General features: G+C 43.6%; 2 protein-coding genes and 1 pseudogene across 2 annotated transcripts; 1 reads left to right on the forward strand and 2 right to left on the reverse strand.

The window, feature by feature from the left end:
* Positions 1-18200: 18200 nt before the first annotated feature.
* Positions 18201-19633, reverse strand: LOC127328350 (uncharacterized; annotated as a pseudogene).
* Positions 19634-20646: 1013 nt separating this feature from the next.
* On the reverse strand, positions 20647-21883 carry LOC127331725 (splicing factor U2af large subunit A). Its single transcript, XM_051357901.2, has 5 exons — positions 21729-21883; positions 21508-21552; positions 21349-21405; positions 21041-21241; positions 20647-20931 (listed from the first exon to the last, which is right to left on the reverse strand). The coding sequence occupies exons 1-5, from the start codon at positions 21780-21782 to the stop codon at positions 20794-20796; spliced, it is 495 nt and encodes a 164-aa protein (XP_051213861.1). The 5' UTR covers positions 21783-21883; the 3' UTR covers positions 20647-20793.
* Positions 21884-22794: 911 nt separating this feature from the next.
* LOC127331723 (momilactone A synthase) lies at positions 22795-26062 on the forward strand. Its single transcript, XM_051357900.2, has 2 exons — positions 22795-24234; positions 24307-26062. The coding sequence occupies exons 1-2, from the start codon at positions 24206-24208 to the stop codon at positions 25208-25210; spliced, it is 933 nt and encodes a 310-aa protein (XP_051213860.1). The 5' UTR covers positions 22795-24205; the 3' UTR covers positions 25211-26062.
* Positions 26063-26541: the final 479 nt, after the last annotated feature.

Genomic DNA, 26541 nt, shown 5'->3' on the forward strand with positions numbered 1-26541 from the left:
CTTTAGAATTATTCCCTAACAAGTCATTTTGCACTTTAGTGAGTTGATCAATTTGAGTTTGAATCATTTGAAAATGTTTAACAAGCATCTTAACATCATTGGAGGTTCTCTCCACAATATCATGCAATTCACTAATAGCTTGAGAATTTTCCATTAAATGATTCTCTATTCTCATATTAAAATTTTCTTGCTTAACAATATAATTATCAAACTCATCTAAGCATTGTGCAGGAGGCTTTGAATACGGAATATCCTCCCTAGTAAAGCGTTGAAGGGAATTTACCTCAATCATGGATGCAGGGGGAATTATCTCACATATATCTTCAATAGGAGGTAGATTCTTCACATCTTCAGATTTAATACCTTTCTCCTTGAGAGACTTCTTGGCTTCCCTCATATCTTCATCATTCAATTCAATTAAACCCCTCTTCTTCAATATTGGAGTTGGAGTTGGTTCAAAGCGTAGTCCATTCATCATGATTCCGGCTTATTTTAGCCAATAATTCTTCAGCGTCATCCGGAGTTCTTTTCTGAAAACACAACCAGCACAACTATCCAGGTATGCCCTAGACTCAATGGTTAGTCCACTATAAAATATATCAAGTAAATCATGCTTTTCCAGATCATGCTCGTGCCAAGCTCTAATAAGAGAGCAGAATCTCGACCAAGCCTCGTGCAATTTCTCTTCATCTTCCCGATTAAAATTATAAATTCTCTGCAAAGCAATATGTTGAGCACTAGCAGGAAAGTATTTGCGGAAGAAAACATCAAGCAATTCTTTCGGACTTTTAATAGAATTAGGTGGCAAATTATTATACCAAGTTTTAGCATCATCCTTTAATGAGAATGGAAATATTTTAGCAACAAAGTAAGTACGCATCTTAACATCATCAGAAAACAAGCTACTAAGAGTAGATAGCTCAGTCATGTGTTCAACAAAGACTTTCTTTTTCAGTACCACAAAAGGGTGTTTTCTCAACAATAGCTATATGAGATAGATCAAGAGAAAAATCATAATCTTTATCCCTAATGTTTATAGGAGATGTGGCAAATTTAGGATCGGGAGACAGCTTTATATCTAACAACATGTTCTCGCAAGCAACTTTTTAATTTTTCTTGCATCAGTAGTAGCATTGCATTTTTCAATAAAATCATCATTAAGCTCCACATAATCTTCCTCAGGATCATCACTAAAATAACCAAGTTCAGGTGAACTAACAGGTGTAGTAGCATTAGGAGTTTCAGTATTTTCAATTTGTCTAGACCTAGCAATTGTAGCATCTAGAAAGGATCCCAATGAACCACTATCATCAAACACAGCAGAAACATTATCAATATTATGAGAGTGTTCAGATTCAGCAGATGTACCCACATGCGAAGCATGTGACGGTGAAACAAGTTTATCAATCACAGATGGTGAATCAAGAGCAGCGAGAGGTATTCAAAATTGTACCTTTTCTTGTAGTGGATGGTAATATGGCGATCTTAGTATCGCGAGGTTTACCCATGATGGAGAATTTGCAGCGAACAATATTAATCCAAGTGAACTTCCAAATAAAGCTATGCTCCCGGCAACGGCGCCGAGAAAATAGTCTTGATGACCCACAAGTATAGGGGATCGCAACAGTCTTTCGAGGGAAGTAAAACCCAATTTATTGATTCGACACAAGGGGAGACAAAGAACACTTGGAAGCCTTAACAACGGAGTTGTCAATTCAGTTGCACTGGAAACAGACTTGCTCGCAAGAGTTTATCGGTAATGTCAGCTTTTATAGCGATAGCAGTAGTGAAATAACAGCAGCAGAGTAACAGAGACAGCAGTAGTGATTTTAGTAAACAGCAGGATTAAAATACTGTAGGCACGGGGACGGATGACGGGCGTTGCATGGATGAGAGAAACTCATGTAACAATCATAACAGGGCATTTGCAGATAATAATAAAACGGTGTCCAAGTACAAAGCAATCAATAGGCATGTGTTCCATATATAGTCGTGCGTGCTCGCAATGAGAAACTTGCACAACATCTTTTGTCCTACCAGCCGGTGGCAGCCGGGCCTCAAGGGAAACTACTGGATATTAAGGTACTCCTTTTAATAAAGTACCGGAGCAAAGCATTAACACTCCGTGAACACATGTGATCCTCACATCGCTACCATCCCCTCCGGTTGTCCCAATTCTTGTCACTTCGGGGCCATTGGTTCCAGACAGCGACATGTGTATACAACTTATAGGTAAGACCATAAACAATAATTATCTTCATGAAACAATAACATGTTCAGATCTGAGATCATGGCACTCGGGCCCTAGTGACAAGCATTAAGCATAACAAGTTGCAACAATATCATCAAAGTACCAATAACGGACACTAGGCACTATGCCCTAACAATCTTATGCTATTACATGACCAATCTCATCCAATCCCTACCATCCCCTTCGGCCTACAGCGGGGGAATTACTCACACATGGATGGGGGAAACATGGCTGGTTGATGTAGAGGCGTTGGCAGTGATGGCGGTGATGATCTCCTCCAATTCCCCGTCCCGGCGGAGTGCCAGAACGGAGACTTCTGGCTCCCGCGACGGAGTTTCGCGATGTGGCGGCGTTCTGGAGGGTTTCTGGCGACTTCGACTTCTCCCCGGGTGTTTTTAGGTCGAGGCGAATAAGTAGTCCGAAGGAGGGCGTCGGAGGCCGGCCGAGGGGGCCACACCACAGGGCCGCGCGGGCCCCCCCTGGGCCGCGCCGCCCAATGGTGTGGGGCCCTCGGGCCTCCACCTCAATTGTCCTTCTGGCTCCGTTAGTTTCCTGGGAAAATAGGGCCTTCTGCATAAATTCCGAGGATTTTCCCGAAAGTTGGATTTCTGCACAAAAACGAGACACCAGAGCAGTTCTGCTGAAAACAGCGTTAGTCCGTGTTAGTTGCATCCAAAATACACAAATTAGAGGTAAAACAATAGCAAAAGTGTTCGGGAAAGTAGATACGTTTTGGACGTATCACACATCGTCACCGCTGTAGCAATTTGGGTTTGATCTTGATTGTTTGATAGGGGAAACTCTCCCGGTATTGATTTGTAATTGTTATTGATGCTATTGAGTGAAACCGTTGGACCAAGGTTTATGTTCAGATTGTTATTCATCATCATATCACCTCTGATCATGTTCCATATGATGTCTCGTGAGTAGTTCGTTTAGTTCTTGAGGACATGGGTGAAGTCTAAATGTTAGTAGTGAAGTATGGTTGAGTAATATTCAATGTTATGATATTTAAGTTGTGGTGTTATTCTTCTAGTGGTGTCGTGTGAATGTCGACTACACGACACTTCACCTTTATGGGCCTAGGGGAATGCATCTTGTACTCGTTTGCCAATTGCGGGGTTGCCGGAGTGACAGAAACCTAAGCCCCCGTTGGTATATCGATGCAGGAGGGATAGCAGGATCTCAGAGTTTAAGGCTGTGGTTAGATTTATCTTAATTACTTTCTTGTAGTTGCGGATACTTGCAAGGGGTATAATCACAAGTATGTATTAGTCCTAGGAAGGGCGGTACATTAGCACAGGTTCACCCACACAACACTTATCAAAACAATGAAGATTAATTAGCCGTATGTAGCGAAAGCACTAGACTAAAATCCCGTGTGTCCTCGAGAACGTTTGGTCATTATAAGTAAACAAACCGGCTTGTCCTTTGTGCTAAAAAGGATTGGGCCACTCGCTGCAATTGTTACTCTCGCACTTTACTTACTCGTACTTTATTCATCTGCTACATCAAAACCCCCTGAATACTTGTCTGTGAGCATTACAGTGAATCCTTCATCGAAACTGCTTGTCAACACCTTCTGCTCCTCGTTGGGATCGACATTCTTACTTATCGAAGATACTACGATACACCCCCTATACTTGTGGGTCATCAAGACTATTTTCTGGCACCGTTGCCGGGGAGTGAAGCGCTATTGGTATTGCTATGGATGAAGTGAGGAAGAAACTATTCTCTATATCGCTGTCTGGTAAAGCGGCGCATTGGTATAAATTACTGGATAATGGGGATTCTCTTGAATCGAATGATATTGTGCCCCGGTTTTATTCTAAGTTCTATCCTCCAAGTGAAATTCACAAGGATCGGAACCGCATATATAATTTTTGGCCTCATGATGGAGAGAGTATTGCCCAAGCGTGGGGGAGATTGAAGTCTTTAATGCTCAAATGCCCCATTCATGAGCTTCCTGGTAATGTTATTATTGATAATTTCTATGCAAGACTTTCTTTTGAAGACAAGACCTTGCTGGATACTTCTTGTTCTGGATCATTCACGCGCAACAAAGAAGAGTTTAAAAGGGACCTTCTTAATCGGATCCAGGAAAATACTGAAGGATGGGAGATCGACAAAGATAGAGAATCAGGTATAAATTATGATTATAAATGTATTGAAGCTTTTATGGATACTGATAAATTTCGTAATATGAGTGCTACTTATGGTCTTGATTCTCAAGTTGCTGCAAATCTTTATAAAGCTTTTGCCTCTCATTATGAATTGCCTAAGAAGAATTTTGATAAGTATCATGAACCGTATAAAGATAAAATTGATTCATCTATTAATAAATGCGTTGTAGTTGAAACTGTTGATCATGTTATTCCTGAAGCTTATACTGAAAAAACTCCTTTCCCTGCTAAAATGAAGGAGTACTCTATTATAAATAGTACGGTTCATAAAAGTGAAAAGAAACCTATAGAACCTGAAGAACAAATAAAAGTTGAACCTGCTGTTGCAATAGTTAAAGATCTTGTGACTGAAAATGTGGAGGATGGTCATATTATTTTCTGTGAAGATGCTTCCAATATTGTTTCACATCCTAATAAATCCAAAAAAGCTAGTGTTCCTATGCTATCTGTTAGAATTGGAGATCATTGTTATTATGGTTTATGTGATATTGGTGCAAGTATTAGTGCTATTCCTTATGAGCTTTACACGGAGATTATGCACGAAATTGGTTCTTGTGAACTTGAAGATATTGATGTGGTTATTCGACTGGCTAATAGAGAAACTATTTCTCCAATTGGTATTGTTCGAGATGTGGAAGTTCTATGCGGTAAGATTAAATATCCTGCTGACTTTTTGGTACTTGGTTCTGCTGCTAGTAAATATTGTCCTATCATTTTTGGTAGACCTTTTCGAAATACTTGTGGAGCTATTATAGATTGCAAGAAAGAGAAAATTTTGACTAAATTTGCTGGTGAATCTTATGAGTTTAACTTCTCTAAATTTACCAAAACTCCTTATAAAGCTGATTTGCCTAATAATGATTTTAAAGTTGAACAATGTGCATCTATTGTTCTTGCTCCTAATAATCCATTGCAGCAACATTTGGAGAATAGCGAGAGTGAAGTTTTTAGGGAAGAAAGAGATGAGCTTGATGAAATTTTTCTTCGCCAACCTATTCTTAAGCATGATTTACCGGTGGAAGATCTGGGTACAACACCACCACCAAAGGAAGATCTTGTCTTTGATTTAAAACCATTGCCTGATAATCTTAAATATGCTCATATTGATGATAAGAAAATATATCCTGTTATTATTAGTTCTAAGCTTACAGAGTTTGAAGAAGAAATGCTATTGGAAATACTGAAGAAGCACCGAGGAGCTATTGGCTACACTCTTGATGACTTGAAGGGGATTTCTCCCTCTATTTGCCAACACGCCATTAATATGGAAGATGATGCGAAGCCTGTTGTTGAACCTCAGCGTCGTCTAATTCCTAAGATGAAGGATGTGGTAAGAAATGAGGTATTAATACTTCTTGAAGCTGGTATTATATATCCTATTGCTGATAGTAGATGGGTTAGTCCTGTGCATTGTGTTCCTAAGAAAGGAGGAATGACTGTTGTGCATAATGATAATGATGAGCTCATACCTCAAAGAGTAGTTGTAGGGTATAGAATGTGCATTGATTATCGAAAAGTTAATAAAGTTACTAAAAAAGATCATTACCCTTTGCCTTTTATTGATCAAATGTTAGAAAGGTTATCCAAAAATACTCATTTTTGTTTTCTTGATGGTTATTCTGGGTTTTCACAAATTGCTGTTAAAACTAAGGATCAAGAGAAAACCACTTTCACTTGTCCCTATGGAACTTATGCTTATAGATGTATGCCTTTTGGTTTATGTAATGCTCCTGCTACTTTTCAAAGATGCATGTCTGCTATTTTTCATGGCTTTTGCAAGAGTATTGTAGAGGTATTCATGGATGATTTTTCTGTCTATGGGAATTCTTTTTATAATTGCTTGCGGAACCTTGATAAAGTTTTGCAGAGATGTGAAGAAACTAACCTTGTTCTTAATTGGGAGAAATACCATTTTATGGTTAATGAAGGAATTGTATTGGGACATAAAATTTCCGAGAGAGGTATTGAAGTTGATAGAGCTAAAGTTGAAGCAATTGAGAAGATGCCCTATCCTAGGGATGTTAAAGGTATTCGTAGTGTTCTTGGTCATGCTAGGTTTTATAGGAGGTTTATTAAAGACTTCTCCAAGATTTCAAAGCCTCTTACTAATCTTCTTCAAAAAGATGTACCTTTTGTTTTTGATGATGATTGTAAGGAAGCTTTTGAAACTCTAAAGAAAGCCTTAACAACTGCTCCTATAGTTGAACCTCCTGATTGGAAGTTACCATTTGAAATTATGTGTGATGCTAGTGATTTTGCTGTAGGCGCTGTTCTTGGACAGCGAGTAAACAAAAAACTGAATGTTATTCATTATGCTAGTAAAACTCTTGATGCTGCTCAAAGAAATTATGCTACTACTGAAAAGGAATTGTTAGCTGTAGTCTTTGCTTGTGATAAGTTTAGATCTTATATTGTTGATTCAAAAGTTACTATACATACTGATCATGCTGCAATTAGATACCTTATGCAAAAGAAAGATGCTAAGCCAAGGCTTATTAGATGGGTACTTTTGTTGCAAGAATTTGATTTACATATTGTAGACAGGAAAGGTGCTGATAATCCTGTTGCTGATAATTTGTCTAGATTGGAAAATATTGCTTATGATCCTGTTCCTGTTAACGATAGTTTTCCAAATGAACAATTGGCTGTAATAAAGGTGAGCTCGCGAGACAGTCCTTGGTATGCTGATTATGCTAACTTTATTGTTTCCAAGTACTTGCCTCCAACCTTTTCAGCTCAGCAAAGAAGGAAATTCTTTTATGACTTGAGGCATTATTTCTGGGATGACCCACACTTATACAAAGAAGGAGTGGATGGTATTCTGCGAAGATGTGTTCCCGAATATGAACAGCAAGAGATATTAAGTAAATGTCATGGTAGTGCTTATGGAGGACATCACGCCGGAGATAGAACCGCGCAAAAGGTTCTACAATCAGGTTTTTATTGGCCGACCCTCTTCAAAGATGCAAGGAAGTTTATCTTATCTTGTGATGAATGTCAAAGGGTTGGTAATATCTCTAGACGCAATGAAATGCCTATGAATTATACTCTTGTTATTGAACCGTTCGATTGTTGGGGATTTGACTTCATGGGACCTTTTCCCTCTTCAGAAGGTAACACTCATATACTTGTTGCTGTTGATTATGTTACTAAATGGGTGGAGGCCATACCTACAAAAAGTGCTGATGGTGAGACCTCTTTAAGAATGCTTTTAGATATTATTTTTCCTAGATTTGGAGTTCCTAGATATATTATGACTGATGGAGGTTCTCATTTTATTCATGGTGGTTTTAGAAAAACTCTTACTAAATATGGTATTAATCATAGAATTGCTTCCGCTTATCATCCTCAAACTAGTGGGCAAGTAGAACTATCAAATAGAGAAATTAAATCTATCTTGCAAAAGACTGTTAATAAAACTAGAAAGAATTGGGCTAGTAAATTGAAGGACGCACTATGGGCTTATAGAACTGCTTATAAAAATCCCATGGGAATGTCACCTTATAAAATGGTTTATGGGAAAGCCTGTCATTTACCTTTAGAACTAGAGCACAAAGATTATTGGGCTGTTAGAGAATTAAATAAAGATCCTAAACTTGCCGGTAATAAGAGGTTGTTGCAATTGAGTTCTCTAGATGAATGGAGAAGTGAAGCTTATGAAAATGCTAAACTCTTTAAAGAGAAAGTTAAAAAATGGCATGATAGAAGGATTATCAAAAGAGAATTTAATATTGGGGATAAAGTCCTATTGTATCGGTCTCGTCTCAGATTCTTTGCAGGGAAATTACTCTCGAAGTGGGAAGGACCATATGTTGTTGAGGAGGTGTATCGTTCAGGAGCAATTAAAATTAGCTCTCTCCAAGGCAATGCCACGCAAGTGGTGAATGGACAAAGACTCAAGCATTATATCTCAGGTGATTCTTATAATGTAGATGTTGATATTATTCGAGTGGAAACACCGGAGGCTTTCATCAAAGGACAAATTGACAGTCCGCCAGAACTCGACTTTGAATAGGTAACAGTACTGGTAATGAAAAGTTCGCGATTTACTTTCCGAACAATGTTTTTGCTGTTTTTGGAAAATATGAAAAATTACGAGATCGAAACGGAGTGGAGGAGACGCACGAGGGCGTGCCCCCATACGCCGGCGCGGGCCCCAGCCAGGCCGCGCCGCCCTATGAGCTGGCCGCCTCGTCGCCCCTTTCCAACTCTGGTTCGACCTGGTACTTTCCTTTTGTCATGAAAATTTTTGCTATATAATCCCCCGGACCCCTGGAGGTCCATATATCGTTTTCTCGACGTGTTTTGTTTCGAGCTGTTTCTGCCAGGATATGTTTTCATTCTAGAAGCACCATGGCCTCCAACAACAAGGGCAAGGGGCTTTCGGAGGAAGAAGTGAAAAGGGTGTCATCAAGACAAGAGCAACAAGCCGTTGGGAGTAAGCAAATCTTGGTGGGATCTGTCGACGTTCGACGTTCTTTTTCTCATAACTTGCAGGGACCCTTACCACCCGCTCTTAGCCTCGACTCTTTCCCCGTGTTGGAAGAAGCTCTACGGACTACCGATGAGTTTTGTGATCAATACCGGGCTCTAAGAAGAGAAGTGGAGATACTCCAGGAGGAGAATTACCGTCTCCGTAGAATGCTGGAATACTACTCGATTCCCATAACAAGGTCATCATCGCCAACTTCAGATAACAATGAATCTCTTCGAGTCTTAGTGCAGAATTGCCAAGCTGAGAAACTGAAGCTGAAGGAGATCTGTAAGAAGCGCGGGAGGAGTTCATCACCACCATCGCCGAAGGAGTAATTCACCATCGGTATTGGCATCCCCTTGGTTTGTTCCAAGCTTGGGGGAGTGCCGCGGTATCACATCATCACTACCTTTTACTTTTTACTGTCAAGTAGTGTCATATCATGAGTAGGGAAGTTATCATATAAGATGGGTTGCAGTTTGGAAGTATCTCTCCTTTAGTTAGTTGTCTATGTATCCCTTGGTGTGAGTTATCGTTATGGAATATTAATGAGAAGTCTTATCATTTACATATTGCACATATTATTTTAGTTTGCAATCTCTACTATATGATTGATCTTGTTATTAGTATTGGTATCACTTTGGGAGCATTGAATAAATCTATTTGGTTTTGGCAAACTTAGCATTGGTCAATAGCAACAACACTTTGAGGTTTAAGTAGAAAAGAGAAATACATGTAGTTGTTTCATTATCTTCCTTTCTTGTTAGCTCATAGCTTATTATTCCGAAGTTAAAACTGTTTGTGCTTGCAAGGAAGATGCATGATTATTTCTATCACATGTATATTTGTTTGTTTCCTTCAACTCTTATGCTTGCTAATTAACCTTGCTAGCCAAAGACCTGTACTGAGAGGGAATACTTCTCGTGCATCCAAACCTTAACCCAAACCTATGTCATTTGTGTCCACCATATCTACCTACTACATGGTATTTCCTGCCATTCCAAGTAAATACTTCGTGTGCTACCTTTAAACAATTCAAAATTTACTATCTCTTATTTGTGTCAATGTTTTATAGCTCATGAGGAAGTATGTGGTGTTTTATCTTTCAATCTTGTTGGGCAACTTTCACCAATGGACTAGTGGTTTCATCCGCTTATCCAATAATTTTGCAAAAAGAGCTGGCAATGGGATTCCCAGTCCCAAATTAATTAATCTAAATAGACACTCCTCCATGGTATGTGATTGATGGACGGCACCCGAAGGATTCGGTTAGCCATGGCTTGTGTAAGCAAAGGTTGGGGGGAGTGTCATCATAATAAAACTAAAATAAAAAGGCACTCCTTCATGGTATGAGATTGTTGGCAGGCACCCGAGGATTCGGTTAGCCATGGTTTGTGAAAGAAAGGTTGGAAGGAGTGCCACACAAAATAAAAATAAAATGGGAGCCGCTCTTTGAAGGTTTGTCTGGCAAGGGGGTTAGAGTACCCGCTACCAGTCGTTGACAACAACAAACACCTCTCAAAATGTTACTTTCATTCTCTTTATATGATTTCAAAACTGAAAAAGCTCTAGCACATGATTTAATCCCTGCTTCCCTCTGCGAAGGGCCTGTCTTTTACTTTATGTTGAGTCAGTAAACCTATTTCCCTCCATCTTAAGCAAGCATTTGAGTTGTTGTGATTAAACCATTATATTGTGATTTGCTTCATCATGTCTTTTACTCTTCCTTGTTTAGTACAAGTTTTATCTAAATGAATATAGCTTTGCAAGTTATCAATGATCATGAGGAGACTATTATGATTGAGTATGCAAGTTGTGCCATATAAACTTTAACATGAGAGCACTGCTCAATGAGATAAGTATAATCTGTTAATTATTCTCTGACCAAGAACGAAGTTTTCCATCACCAACTATGATTTCTTATGCACCTTTATTTGTGATTACCTTATACTTGTTTCAAGTTGAGTTATATGAGGAAGATGTTTACTAGAATGTCTTGTGTGAATGAATATGATGCTTCTTGTCCGTATTTTATTTATCGACTCTTCACTCCATAAACATGTGGTCCTATTTACCGAGTTCAGTTTCGCTTGGGGACAAGCGAAGTCTAAGCTTGGGGGGAGTTGATACGTCCAATTTGCATCACTATTTTATATCATAATTTGCTGTTATTCATTGATATATTTCATATTTGGACATAATACTTATGTTATTTTATCTATTTTGCATGTTTCATGATTATTGGAGGATCGAGCACCGGAGCCAGGATTCTGCTGGAAAAAGCACCGTCAGAATGCAATATTTCGGAAGATCAACAGTTGATTGAAATTATACCAAAAATCCTATTTTTCCAGATGACGAAGGGAGCCAGAAGGGGGAGCCGAGGGGACCTGAGGTGGGCCCACCCCATAGGCCGGCGCGGCCCAAGGGCTGGCCGCGCCGCCCTGTGAGGAGGGGGGCCCACAGGCCACAGCCCCTCTCGCCTCCTTTTCTTCGCGAAATCCTTCGTCCCGAAGACCTAAGCTCCAGAGGGTACCTCGCGAAGAGTTACAGCCGCCTCTGCGGGGCGGAGAAGACCAGAGAGAAAAGAGCTCTCCGGCGGGCTGAGATCCGCCGGGGAAATTCCCTCCCGGAGGGGGAAATCGACGCCATCGTCACCGCCATCAAGTTGGACATCATCTCCATCACCATCATCATCATCTTCATCATCATCACCGCCGTCTCCACCGCTGCACATCGTCACCGCTGTAGCAATTTGGGTTTGATCTTGATTGTTTGATAGGGGAAACTCTCCCGGTATTGATTTCTACTTGTTATTGATGCTATTGAGTGAAACCGTTGGACCAAGGTTTATGTTCAGATTGTTATTCATCATCATATCACCTCTGATCATGTTTCATATGATGTCTCGTGAGTAGTTCGTTTAGTTCTTGAGGACATGGGTGAAGTCTAAATGTTAGTAGTGAAGTATGGTTGAGTAATATTCAATGTTATGATATTTAAGTTGTGGTGTTATTCTTCTAGTGGTGTCGTGTGAACGTCGACTACACGACACTTCACCTTTATGGGCCTAGGGGAATGCATCTTGTACTCGTTTGCCAATTGCGGGGTTGCCGGAGTGACAGAAACCTAAGCCCCCGTTGGTATATCGATGCAGGAGGGATAGCAGGATCTCAGAGTTTAAGGCTGTGGTTAGATTTATCTTAATTACTTTCTTGTAGTTGCGGATGCTTGCAAGGGGTATAATCACAAGTATGTATTAGTCCTAGGAAGGGCGGTACATTAGCACAGGTTCACCCACACAACACTTATCAAAACAATGAAGATTAATTAGCCGTATGTAGCGAAAGCACTAGACTAAAATCCCGTTGTCCTCGAGAACGTTTGGTCATTATAAGTAAACAAACCGGCTTGTCCTTTGTGCTAAAAAGGATTGGGCCACTCGCTGCAATTGTTACTCTCGCACTTTACTTACTCGTACTTTATTCATCTGCTACATCAAAACCCCCTGAATACTTGTCTGTGAGCATTACAGTGAATCCTTCATCGAAACTGCTTGTCAGCACCTTCTGCTCCTCGTTGGGATCGACATTCTTACTTATCGAAGATACTACGATACACCCCCTATACTTGTGGGTCATCAAGGCCTTTGTGGCGTTGGTGTGCATCGAGCAACCACACCTCAAGGTGAGCCTCTTGTGGCGTTCGGGAGCACTAAGCCACCGCACCTCTCCAACGGAGATTAGCACTCGCAAGAGTGTGAACTTCGGGATAAATCTTCGTCTCCCGCGTGCCTCGGTTATCTCTATACCCGAGCTCTTTACTTATGCACTTTACCTTGTGATAGCCATCGTGCTTGAAGTTATATATATCTTGCTATCACATAAGTTGCTTGTATTGCTTAGCATAAGTTGTTGGTGCACATAGGTGAACCATAGTATATAGACTTTGGGCTTGACAAAGTAAACGCTAGTTTTATTCCGCATTTGTTAAGCCCATCTCGTAAAAAATTTAAACCGCCTATTCACCCCCCCCCCCCCTCTAGGCGACATCCGTGTCCTTTCACCAACTGCCACCGCCGTTCGTCATGCCCATTTTGCACAAAAGAATGATCTTTGGCATTTGATGATGACTTCCTTGATTGGTTTGGGGACGTCAGTGGCGAGCATGATGTGGATATGAGTTGCAGCAAGAACAGATTTGACCAGAATTAGTCTGTCGCCTTTGCACAACAAGCCGGCACACCATCCAGACAACTTGTTGTGGAGATTGTCAATCAGCGGTTGTAGGTCCTGCACAAGATGCTTCCAAATCGACAAAGGAACTCCCAGATAGGGGAGGGGGAAGTCCTTGACTGGGCAGGGCAAGTGCTGTGTGATAATCTGTCCCTCCTCATCGCTACATCGAATGGGGGTGGTGGTGCTCTTGAGGATGTTAGTGTCTAGACCAGTCGCCATACCAAATAGCTTAGTAAACTTCTGATGGTCTCACAGTCTGCGATGGTAGGTTCGATGAAAATGACCTGTCATCTGTGTAGAGGGAGGTACGACATGCTCCACTACACCCAGACAATGTGGCCAGCAGACCCAAACGGACAGCAATGTCAATGAGGAGATGGAAGATTTCCATAACCAGACCTGGACAGTGGGTCGCCTTGTCGAACATCTCGATGGTGGAATATCTCGTCACCAGGGACGATGTTAACAAGGATGCAAGTAGAAGCCGTGGATAGGAGTAGGCAGACTAGATACACACGTTGTTTACAAATATAAGATGTTTTAGACATGCTCCCGCTGTTAACAAATCTTTACCTACTAATAAAGGAAGTAAGGTTTCTCCCTTTATTTTTCGTTCATTTTAAAATTAACCTTATTTTCAAACTAATTTACAGACAATGCTACCGCTTAGTTGAAACTCCGTTCGTTCCGAAGTGTCCTCGCTCGCGCCGTACAGATAAAGCTCCGTTTTTGGGCCATGCTAGGCCATGAGCCACGTTTCACTAATGAAATTTATTTCATGGGCCAGAAGCTTTCTAGAACGAGTCAGCGGAAAATAAAGCCAATGGTTGGACGACATAATGGATCTTACCTACTAATAAAGGAAGTAAGGTTTCTTCCTTTATTTTTCGTCCGTTTTAAAATTAACCTTATTTTTCAAACTAATTTAGAGACAATGCCACTGCTTAGTTGAAACTCCGTTCGTTCCGAAGTGTCCTCGCTCGCGCCGTACAGATAAAGCTCCGTTTTTGGGCCATGCTGGGCCATGAGCCACGTTTCACTAATGAAAGTTATTTCATGGACCAGAAGCTTTCTAGAACGAGTCAGCGGGAAATAAAGCCAATGGTTGGATGACATAATGGATCGTGGATATATATCGATAGTCCCACATCGATCAATTATACGGAGACCTACCGGCTTATATACCAAAGATTCCTGAAAATCAACAAGCCACCTTGGAAAACAACAATCAGCGACCCATGCCTCCGTATATTATGTACGGTTGAGAGCGAAATTAAATTGCACGGTGAGAAAGGGAAAGTTGCGCGCATTTGGGCAAAGAGAGAGTTGGAAGACCATGGATGTGCCCAGCCGCGAATCTGGGAGGCGGAGGGTGGGAGGCCCGGCCGCGAGAGAGAGAGGAGATATGGGCTGCGCCTCTGTGTCCATGCTTGCACGCTTTCGGTCAAACTGACCATCAGCAATATGGCTGATGAATAATCAAACACTATATTACGTGGCTTCACGTTGCAAGTTGGCTCACGTTTGGAGAGCCTCGCAAAAGTCAATGTGTGCGCATTTTCATTGTTCACCGGCCACCCAAATTCTTTTAATCATCGGTGCATAATACGTATAAAACTATTCCCAAAAAGATAAGGGCATGTACAATGCTAGCCTCTTACAGAGACACTTATATAGCAAAAAATAATTATCGTGGTTAATTTTAAATCTAAGCGCCTGTGTAATGCAGCGCTGGACGCTTAATTGAGATGCTAGAGATAATAGCCGCTCACCGCTACAACGCACCGATGCTACGAAAAAATGCCTCAGCAGCCGAACTCTACAGGCCGACACTTTCACCTCACTCTGTTCCCTAGCTCAATCCCCCTCCTAGGACCCCCTTTGTTGCTTCTCGTTTGCTCCCGCCGGCGATGTGCCGCGCACCCTTGCTGTCGGAATTGCGAGGCTCTGCTCTCCGATTTGCATTCGTCCTCCGAGCAGATCCAGCTCCCCTCCTTGCTTCCGGTCCTCAAAGCGCCGCCGCTGCAGCAAGGGATCCCATGCCTCCGAGTCTTCTCGCTGGACGACTACGCGTAGGAGAATCCCGGCAGAAAAACGCTACAGCCAAATTTATTAGATTTAGTTATGGAAAGCTCCTGAGATTGAGCTGTGCTCGTTAAAAGGAAAGGGTCCTATGACTCTGAAATTCCCTTTTTCCCGCCGCTGGGCTAGCGCCCGCCGCTCGCCAAGGCATATCGTGCGGGAGAAAAATGGCTTAGCGCCCAATGCAACTTCTTTTGTCGACGCAAATGAAAATCCTGGGACTGACCGGGATTTTGGCAAAACTGTCAGGATTTCGATCCGAGCGGTCCGGGCTAAGCACCCCCGTTGTACATGCCATAATAGCACTTATAATAGCGTATCAGGTTGTAGCTCCCCCAATGATCCTATTTTGTCCACTACTGAAATTCTTCAAGGTGTAAATATATTGAAGATCAAATATTAATTTTTTCAAAAACATAAATAATATTTAACCAATCCAATCTGTAGAAGGAAAAGACGCATGCATGCATTGAGGTAGCCGGTCAGAGATCTTGTGTTCTTCCCGAGCATACTCACCGATGAAGCCACTTGTTGATGAACATGCATCTACCAATCTACCATCATCTCTTGTTCAACTCTTGACACATCGTAAGATAGATGCCACTAAAGAAGATGGCAAGAGAGTCAAAATTGACGCTTTAGTTGCTCTTCACCAATACTCGTAATTAATATGTTTAGGGACAAAAATTGGGTTGTACGAAATTTCTTCAACTAATAAGTTTGTTTCTTTTAATTCCCGTTGCAACGCACGGGCAAATGTCCTAGTATGATTAAAATCATGTACACTTCCTCTGTTTATAAATATAAGATGTTTTATACATTTCAAAAGAAACTAGATACACACCATAGTGAATGAATCTACACACTAAACTTAGACTAGATACATACCTATATAGATGAATCTACTAAAACCTAAAACATCTTGTATTAGTGAATGAAGTGAGTATGTTCTAGAACAAAATCGATCCATCTTCTAGCAGAAACATTACTGTCACTGAAATACTGTCTGGTGATTTCTGATTCAGATCTCTTGGGTCTCAATGTTTATAGGAATCAGGCTCTTTGTAGTAGTGTTGATTTTTGGCCTACTCTTCGTTCCACATTCTCCGAGATTGCTAAGTGGAATCAATGGTATACTGTTACATGCAACCAGCACTTGCAGAGTTCAATAATACGTGTATTTAGATATTTATTATGTCTTTGTATCTGTCGTATCTAACTATTGTTTTTCGTGTCGTCTGTTCTGTAGCAGTTTTCTTCAGTATGAGCTTTTGAACTTGGAGGTTCCATACACTTCATTTTAGTCTAGGATAACTTGTCAAGTGCGGCATCTAAGTGGTAGTTTACAGGCATGTAAAGAATATTCAGAGTGTCTCATTTTTCATATTAAGTCGTCATGAGGGCCAGGAATCTCTGAACTTTCTGTGTGGCCTTAATGAAACCGGAAGCACTAATTAAAAAATCTGGCATTTTACAATACTGGATTGCCTGACATGCATGTACTCGTCCCTTTTCATGTAGATAAGGATTGAGAGATGGTGAAAGGTAAGAGCATCCCTAGTGGCTTGTGTATATGGACATGTATGTCAAATATACACGATGGAGGGCAGATAAACGTATCCAGCGGAACGTGTATACGGGCGTGCAAATTATCCACGTCCATCCACGAGGCTACCCGTCGTGGAAATTAACACGACCGAGCCACGGTCGTGGAGACGAAGAAACAGAGGCTGCTCTCTCCCGCCCCGTCCGGAGCCAAGCGGAAGAAGGCGCCCCAAGCTCGCCGGCGGCCAATCCCCTCCGGTAAGCTCTCTCCCACCCTCCTTTTTTCCATTCCCGCATGTAGAGAAGAGGTACCGGTCGTCGGGCGGCTGCCGCACCACTCGCCAGATCTGGCGGCGGCGGCACGAGCCATGGAGAGGGAAGGATGTGTAGAGAGGGGCTGCGGCCGCCGGCCTGGGGAGGTTGGGTGAGCTCCGGCCGCGGGCCTGTGCGGCGGCGGCCTGGAGGGCGGCTTCCTGGGGCGCGATGGGGGTGGCGGCCTGATGCGCGACAGGGGAGGAGGGAGATGGGCGCGGCAGCCTGGGGAGGAGGGGCTCGAGGCGCGGTGGGCTCGTGCGGCCTCGTGCGGGGCGGCGTGCGGGGCGGCGTGCATGGCGACGTGCGGGGCGGCGTGCAGGGCGGGATAGCGGGCGGCGCGACGGAGGAGGGGGCGGGGTGCGGTCCAGGGCCGGCGCTCGCCGTGGACGGGGAGGCCGGCTTGGCCCTTGGTGATTTGGCCGTGGACATTGGGGAGGCGACGGGTGCGGTTTGGATATCACGATTGTGCTCTGTGGTCTGTGGTCTGGGGCTGAAATAGATACATTGCTATGTAGAAATTGCTAAAATAGATGCATTGCTATGTAGAAATTGCATGAAAAAGCTACTCCCTCCGTTCCTTTCTATAGTGCCTATAGATTTTTGGCATTTGTTTCAGAATATAAGGTTGTAGCTTAGCTTTTTTTTCAATTACCCCTCCCCGTTCAGCTCCCAAACCGTTCAGGTCCCAAATTTGTTATGGTAAGTTAGTAAGATATGAATTTCCTAAATTTTATGTTGATCTCAAATTGTTCAGCTAGGGGTCTTGTGTAAAAAATACTCTTGCGCTAATTTCCGTGCCAAAAAACAATAGGCACTATAGAATGGAACAGAGGGAGTAGTATTTTGCTACAGATATTTGTATGTAGAAATTGCTACAGAATTAGAGAGGTGTTGTGGTCTGATATATAGAGATTGCATGTGTGTTCATTGTTTGCAGATTGATGGTGACCAAAGTTTCTTGGACACTGTTGGTTTTGGTTTCTCAGAAACACAACCTGAAAGTCCAATTGGAGAGCAAGCAACCCATCAACTCAGCATCAAGCGGCACCATCAACGCAGCGTTCTGCAATAACAGAGAAAGGAAAATCCAACAAAGGTAAAAATTGGTCTAGTGATGAGGATAAGGTTCTGATAGCAGCCTGGGCAAATACAAGTATGGATATTGTCGGGACAGATCAAAACCGAGAAACTTATTGGGCTAGAATTTCAGACTACTACAACACACACAAGGAATCATCATGGCCTGAGTTCAATTAGATCAAGCTTAAGCTGAGTATGTTCAGCTTTATTTCTAATCTGGTGAGTCATCTGAATAAAAGAGCTCAGTTGTTCCGCATGAGTACGAGAGACTGTGACTCTTTCTCCCATTGTCTCATAAGAGCAGTTTTGTCGACCAGTTTCTCGCTCCTCTTCAACTATCATATTGTGCATTATGACACAAGCTTTCATGACATCACCGATTTCTTTACGTTTCCATCCTTTAGCAGGTCCACGAACAATGGCAAAACGGGACTGCGGAACTCCAAAGGCTCGTTCCACATCTTTCTTGCACGCCTCTTGCTTCTTCGCAAAAGTTTTATGCTTTCTTGTATCTGGAGCTGGTATGCTCTTCACAAATGTTGCCCACCGTGGATAGATACCATCTGCAAGGTAATACCCCATTGTGTACTGATGGCCATTGATGCTATAATTCACTGCAGGAGTTTGACCTTCGGCTAGCTTTGAAAAAACAGGAGAACGTTGAAGAACATTTATATCATTGAGAGACCCTGGTAAACCAAAATAAGCATGCCAAATCCAAAGATCTTGTGATGCAACTGCTTCCAAGATCATAGTTGGCTCGTTCACATGGCCTTTAAACATGCCATGCCATTTTTTGGGGTAATTTTTCCAACCCAGTGCATGCAATCTATGCTCCCTAACATACCAGGAAATCCTCTTTCCTCCCCTATTGCAAGTAGCCTAGCAATGTCTTGCTCATTTGAGATCTCAGGTACCTTTCCCCAAATACTTCACAAACTTTGATCACAAATTTCTTGCAAGACTCTAAATTAGTAGCCTCAGCGGACCGGATGTACTCATCAGCACCATCAGCAGCTATTCCATATGTTAGCATCCGCATTGCCGCGGTCATCTTTTGCAGAGGATGTAACCCAAGAGCTCTAGAAGCACTTCTTTTTTGCGTAAAATAACCATCATAGTCACGCTCAAGTATACCATCAGCTATGCGGTTGAACAAATCACGGGACATCCTAAATCTGTGTATAAAAAGTAAATGAGACAGGGAAATGAAAAATGGGCGAACGCAGAGAAGTGTACTAGTTACAAACCTTCGTCGAAACAAATGTTCGGGATAGCGAGGAACTGCTTTGAAGTAGTCGTCCCACAGGAGAACAAATCCAGCATCTCTTCCTCGATCAATTGCTCGACGTCCATGCTTCGAACCGCCGTGGCGTCGAGCGTTCATCCTCTCTTCCTCCTCGCGCTCGGCAAATGCTGCTAGTATGAGTTCATCGTCACCAGATGAAGATGACGAAGAACTCATGTCCCAAAAGGATGTGTTCATTGTGTTTCGTGAGAGACGATAGAGAAATCTAAAAGTGAGAAGATAAGTCACATATAGAGATGTTGGAAGAGAGGGGGTCGGGATGGTTTATATAGACCAGAAATATGGCCGTTGAAAATATAGCCGTTGGAATATAGCCGTTTGAAAATATAGCCGTTGGAATATAGCCGTTTGAAAATATAGCCGTTGGAATATACACGTCCTGATTTACACGTCCTCATACACGTTCCACTGAAAAACTGGGAGGTGTTAAATTTAGCAATGTGTATATGGACGTGTATATAGAGATATACACGTCCAAATTTGCACCTTCCACTAGAGATGCTCTAAATCTTTTTTTTTTTGATGGAAGATGCTCTAAATCTAGTACTAAAAAAGCTTATATTTCAGAATGGAGGTAATACTGTTTTAGCACTTTCAAAGTAGCAGCAAAAACGTATGTTGCACCTGCATTTAAACTGAAAAATAACTTGCCATTTTGTTTCCGGCCGAACTCTCCTGGTTAGTGTATGGGCACACGTCGTCCTGGTGACTATCAAACATGCTTCGCACGAGGCCCTATTCCCACGGGCATGGGCAGACTCGATCTTGGGTCATGGAAACTTGGATTTGGCATTGGTTTGATGGCCTTCTGACATACTCCCTCCGTTCCTTTCTGTAATGCCTATTGTTTTTCCGTTTCAGAATATAAGAGTAAAGCTATATTTTTTTTTTGCAAAGAACCCCTTCCACCGATCAGGTTAAGTCCAGAAAATCTGGAAACCGATCTGGTCATGTATTTCTGAGATCTATTTTTAGTTTCCTATTTTGTCTGTGATATATCTAGGGGGTTTTGTGTGAAAAAATGGCTCGCGCTAATTTCCGTGCCAAAAAACAATAGGTACTATAGAAAAAAACGGAGGGAGTATTTCTTGACTGAACAATGTCAGGAATACTTTATTTCTGTAAATTAAGTTTCAGGTGAATTATATTTTTATGAATGATGAAACGAATTTCCTTTTGTGGGGTCTAAAGAAATGACCTGTGTGCACTTTTTTTAAACAAATGCACAAGAATGAAAACGTCTCCTACATAATTATTTGAAAAAGCCACACTCTGCACTGATAACAATGAGTATGCACAGGGAGCAGATTTCTGTTCTATCCGTCGTAGTCCCCATTAGCAAACTTGTCCTCAGGGTAGAACAGGGCCATCACATGCTTCCCGCGAAACCACATCCAATGCAACATCGCCTTGGAATATGTTGAGCTGTCGAGATCTGCATATTCCAGAAACACCTATACAATAATGCACACCAACAACAGAATAGTTGATTAATTTCACTCAACATAAAATTTAATTAATTTCCCTCTGTTGCGAGAACTCCTGAATCAAGGACTCATGTACCTTGCCAACTCCGGCGACCGGAGCGCCGCTGGGGTCAGGCCGTGGGACCACGGTTCTCACCAGTTTGCCACCATATCTCTGCCCTTCTTCGGTCACCCTCAGGCAAAACTTCCGATAATACTCATCATCTTCGAGCTGATCGGGTGAAATCATATTGATCAAGCGTAGCACCTTTGTCGCTCCATCTTCGTAAACGAGTCTCTGTTTAATTAGATCCTCAGTCAGAAACTGGTTCTAGTTAACAAATTCTTGAGGAGGCACAGCCCAACTTGGACACGTGAAAAAGGAAGAAAATTAGGAGGAATTACCCGAGTAGCACTTGGAGCAAGTGGTTTGTAGTAGAGTTGATAGGAAATTGGAGTGCCCTGCAGGGCGCACATAAATGTGGTTAACCTGACATGAATATCACATAATCAGTAGAAAAAATTACAGGAATCAAGCCATATCTGACTGTGGTGTATGCATACCTCTGGTGTTCTGCCGTACCGTGACGTGTAGATGACTGGAATCGGCTGAAAGATGGCAAAATAGGAAGCCAGAATGAATCACGTTAGAACTACGAAGAGCTTGAAAATTTTAAGCGAGCATATGCAGCAGATAGGTTCGTTTCTCCCGTTGGGAAATCCCTGGGAGTGGAACCAATCAATCGACAGAAAATATGTGCGCGGAAACGGCGGGAGGCGCGAACCTGCTGCTCGGAGCGTTCGTCAGCCGGCGGGGAGAGGTCGCCGTGGTTGGCCATGCGACGCGGCGGCGATTCAGTATGTACGTGCAGCTCCGTCGGATCGCGTGGATTCGACTGCCCAGGGTAGAGACGGGTGGATTTGGCCTCTTTGGCATATAAGGAACGGTGGAAGGGATGACGTGCGGGTCCCGATTTCAGATGGGACTCGGATGTTTCTGTATTTTTCTCGGACACACATGGTGCCAAATCACCAATCTATGTCCATTGATTAATCGTGTGTGCAGTTTTTTTTTTTTGTTAATAATCCCTCCGATCCCATATGCGACGGAGGAAGGGGTACAAAATAAAATTTAGATGAAACAAGAAGCAAATATTCAGGGTCTTCGAACTATTTGTTCTTCCATGAAAAAAATCTTATACTACTTGCATAAAAGGATGTCGCAAATTTGTATAGACTTAGATGTATCTAGACACTTAGATACGCCCAAATTTAGGTAACTAAATCTCTAACATTCTTTTATGTTCGAAGGGAATACTTGTCTTAAGGTAGCCGAACGTAGATATCAAACCTGTAATTAAATATCAACGAAGGTCTAGTTGTGCAGTGTTAGTCTTGGGCTATTAATTTTTTCATTTTTTCTTCATGGTATTACATTCCATATATTAAAGCCACCCACGACATTTGTTTCATTCACACGATCGCAACATTTCTACCAGAGATGTGTTAAAAACCATGTGTAAACGTCGAAACATTTTTAAAAACATCAATGCAACAAAAGAAGTATGAGTAAACAAAAAAAACACACGAGTCAAAGTAAACCCCCGAGATTTTTTTCCGAATGTTAGTAAGAGAGCCGCTGAATACATTGACTATGTAGAAGGTTTTGTTACAAAGAGAAAAGGGTGTAAAAACAAAGGCAAGGCACAAGTCACCAAAAAAAGGATACAACAAGCATTTCAACCCAGGACAGAAGGGATCTTCACTCAGGCCATGTTCCATAGCACCAATTCATCACGTATAAGCGAGACTACTTTTGGACTATTCGCATGATTTGCTCAAGCCATATTACTCATATAGTAAGGAGCGGGTGGGTTTGAGTTCCTTTCCTTTTGTCGGTTGGTGAGTTTAGCTGACAAGTTGCAGCCATTCCGCAATCGTTGAGTTGTTTGTCAATGTCGAAGGTTGCAGAGAGTGCAATCCCGACCAAGTTGCCAAAGCTGACCATACTTTCCTTGACCATGGGCATTCAGTGTAGAGGTGCTCATGCGTACGTCTCTAGATTGCGAATCAAGAGCAGCCGTCCACATAAAGAACTTGTGGTTTCCCAGTTCCCAACACTTCCAAATCGAGGAGTTAAAGTATGAGGAGATGGCACCATCAAATTGAATGAGATAAGCCAACCGAGTCGAGTATTCATCTACGGTATCGAGCCTCGATTGAATGGCGTCCTCTACATTCCCACGCAACATTTCCTTCACAAATCTGTTTTTGGGTGATGCAATGACAGAAAGTGAGGAGGCATCCCTAGCCAATGATCATGCCAAAAATTTGCAATGGACCTGTCCCCAATTGTGATTTCCGTGGCCGTGGCAAACGTCGCCCTATCAGTGTCTTTGCATGGCAGTGTAGAGCCAACCTAAGGAGCCGTGTGTGATTTCCATGCTCACCAAAGCCGGTGAAATCTTAAGACGCGGCAATTTTTTGGCAGATCGTGGACATCTTGTCCCCCTAGTTCCTTTGGCCGACAAATTAAAGACCATTTGACACCCCCGAGAAAATGTGGGCATCATGGGAGACCCACGTTTGCAGTACCACACAAACACATTGGTAGCAATGGAATAGCAATTGTTGCAGACTCCCAAAATCGTTGCAGCATCTAGCTCGTGCGGCTGACACAAAATGCAAATGAGTTTGCAACATTGAAAATGGCAAAAATCATTTACCTATATTTCAAAGTTCCCATCTCCCCATCTCTGGGTGGAGCCTCGATGGTGCCATCTTTGGCAATCCAGGTGGCCCGTTTCCTCGATCCACCCTCCCCTAGGTCTAGAACATTAAAGAAGCCTAGATTCAAGCTCCACCCTTGTCCTTCCATGGCGGTGCGAGCATTGTAGCCTCCCTCGTCAAACTTCACTTTGCTTGACTTATTTTAACGATATAAGTTTTATTCATTAAACAGAGATATGTACGTTTTTGATTCTTTATCGGGCATGGTTTTTCTTTTGTTTTATGATATAATATGCTCTACGAATTTAGATGCTCACACGCCATGGTATCGTGATTCACAACGTCGTGCCAAAAACCGTGGAGTTGACTTCTATTTGTCCGAAGCATTAGGTGAAGACTTGCAGGCTAGTCTTCATCTCAACCGAGCCCACGGTGGTACCTAGCACCTCGTCGACAGGAACACCGAACACACGATCGAAAGGGAGCACCATCTCTGAATCATTCGACGCTACTGAAGATCTAGACGAGCGGGATGTTCAGAGCCGTGCAGCTAGTTATCAGGTATATATCATGAGAATTTGGTCCTGTAATGTTTTGAAGTTCTGGATGTGGTTCAAATAGTGTGTGTCGCAGGGAGAAATATGGCAGAGTAGCTCACGCGGCGATCTCGTCAGGTCGCGTCAATGGCTTCTCCACGGCCGCGAGCCCTCAGGGTCAGAGGCTCGCTGGTAAAGTGGCGGTCATCACGGGCGCCGCGAGCGGCATCGGCAAGGCGACGGCCGCCGAGTTCATCCGGAACGGCGCCAAGGTCATCATCGCTGACGTGCAGGACGACCTGGGCCGCTCCGTGGCCGCCGAGCTCGGCCCCAACGCCACCTACACCCGCTGCGACGTCACCGACGAGGCGCAGATCGCTGCGGCCGTTGACCTCGCCGTAGAGCGGCACGGCCACCTCGACATCCTCTACAGCAACGCCGGCGTCTCCGGGTCCCCGTTACAGTCCTCAGTGGGCGCGCTGGACCTCGACGACTTCGACCGCGTGATGGCGGTCAACGCGGGGTCGGCGGTCGCGTGCATCAAGCACGGCGCGCGCGTCATGGCGCCGGGGCGCCGCGGCGGCAGCATCCTCTGCACGGCGAGCGTCATCGGCGTGCTCAGCTACGGCTCCCCGATCCTCGCGTACGCGATCTCCAAGGCCACCGTCATCGCCGCGGTGCGCGCGGCCGCGGGGCCGCTGGCGCGCGACCGGGTGCGGGTGAACGCCATCTCGCCGCACGCCATCGCGACGCCGCTGACGGTGCGGTCCATGGCGGAGATGTTCCCCGACGCGGGCGAGGACGCGCTGGTGCGGGTGGTGGAGAGGGACTGGAGCGAGCTGGACGGCACCGTGCTGGCGGTGGAGGACGTGGCCAGGGCGGCGCTGTACCTGGCGTCCGACGAGGCCAGGTACGTGACCGGGCACAACCTGGTCCTCGACGGCGGGTTCACCGCGCACAAGGGTGTCAGCATGCCGTCCCTGGGTGGGCTGAGCCGCTGAGGGACAGTGAATTCCATATATACGCGTCACGAGTTGGCAAGCCCTGCACTTAGGGTCTGTCTCGTTGCTCGGAATGACGTTTATCACTTTCACTGAACCGAAAATCGGTCGCTTGGTTGGCATGCTCGCATGGAAAACTGCTTCTTTCGATGTTTAAAGCGGCCCAAAAAACTAAGCCCGCCAGAAACTCTCGATTCCATCGTTTTTCTAGGGACTGGCGAGCGATAAATGGGCTCTCATAGTCGGTCACCACCTAGCAAAAACGAAATTCCCTAAGACAAGAAGGCGACAGTGAGGGCGGTGATGATCTAAATCTGTGACAATGGCGGTGAGATAGATCTGCGGAGGAGATCTCCGGGATCGTCTCCCGCTACCTCTTTGTCGCGTTGTCCAGCTGGTTTGAGAGTTCCGGTCTCCTAGACCGACAATCTGTCCCTATCTCCATCAACCTCTGATCCCCTTCGTCTTAGGCTCCGGCTGAATGAGTGTCAGCTCGAGCACCCTAATCATGTCCTATTGTTACTGATTTAGTACATGCCAATTCAGTCAAGATTCGTGCCAATTTAGCTACTGATTTTGCCACATCAAAATGCTCAGGCCGAGCTACACAAGATGTTTGTTCAAGTGGGGGCCCTCGTAGCTGTGATTCGGGAATGTGTGACATAGGCATTCCCAATAGGTCTGCCGAAGATGGTATCCAGGGTTTACAGAAGGCACACATGTCGAAGAATATGAAGTTCGGAACCCCAATTAGTTGTTAAGGAAAGATAGAGTTGTATTAGGAAATACAGAGATTTGTAACTTTACGGGTTAGACTCAGAGAGTCTCCCGGAATCTGTAAACTTGTGTAGTACGATACCCTCGGCTCCGCCTCCTATATAAGGGGGAGTCGAGGGACAAAGAGAGGATCGAATCATTGTCAACACAACCCTAGTTTTCATAAACATTCGAGTATTTTTCCGGCTGAAACCCTCGAGATCTACTTGCCCTCTACTTCCAACAAAACCCTAGTCTACAACTTGTAGGCATTGAAAAGTTAATCCCTTGTCAATTGGCGCCGTCTGTGGGAATTAGAGGCGACAAGGAGCTGATCTCGATGGCACGTTCAAGATCGTCGACTTCTTCGGTAGCAAGCAACGCGATGGATAGAGGTAAACGGATCGAAACTAATCTAGTCGATTTTGTTCCTCACCCGCCCTCCCGTTTGGATGCATATGCGTATCTGGAGGAGCCTATGGAGATGATGTTCGGAAGGTTCCACTTCCGCGTCGAGAAAGAAGGATCGTATCGTCTCGAGGTTCCGACTTCGTCGGGATTGTCGGCGGTCGATT

Source organism: Lolium perenne, chromosome 2, assembly GCF_019359855.2.
Source record: "Lolium perenne isolate Kyuss_39 chromosome 2, Kyuss_2.0, whole genome shotgun sequence".
NCBI lineage: Eukaryota > Viridiplantae > Streptophyta > Magnoliopsida > Poales > Poaceae > Lolium > Lolium perenne.

Coding starts and splice junctions, on each gene's coding strand:
- LOC127331725 (XM_051357901.2), bottom strand. CDS start 21,782: ATGGCCAACCACGGCGACCTCTCCCCGCCGGCTGACGAACGCTCCGAG. Junction 21,406..21,507: donor GGTACGGCAGAACACCAGAG/GTATGCATACAC, acceptor TGCGCCCTGCAG/GGCACTCCAATTTCCTATCA. Junction 20,932..21,040: donor CGGTCGCCGGAGTTGGCAAG/GTACATGAGTCC, acceptor ATTATTGTATAG/GTGTTTCTGGAATATGCAGA.
- LOC127331723 (XM_051357900.2), top strand. CDS start 24,206: ATGTTCAGAGCCGTGCAGCTAGTTATCAG. Junction 24,235..24,306: donor GCCGTGCAGCTAGTTATCAG/GTATATATCATG, acceptor TGTGTGTCGCAG/GGAGAAATATGGCAGAGTAG.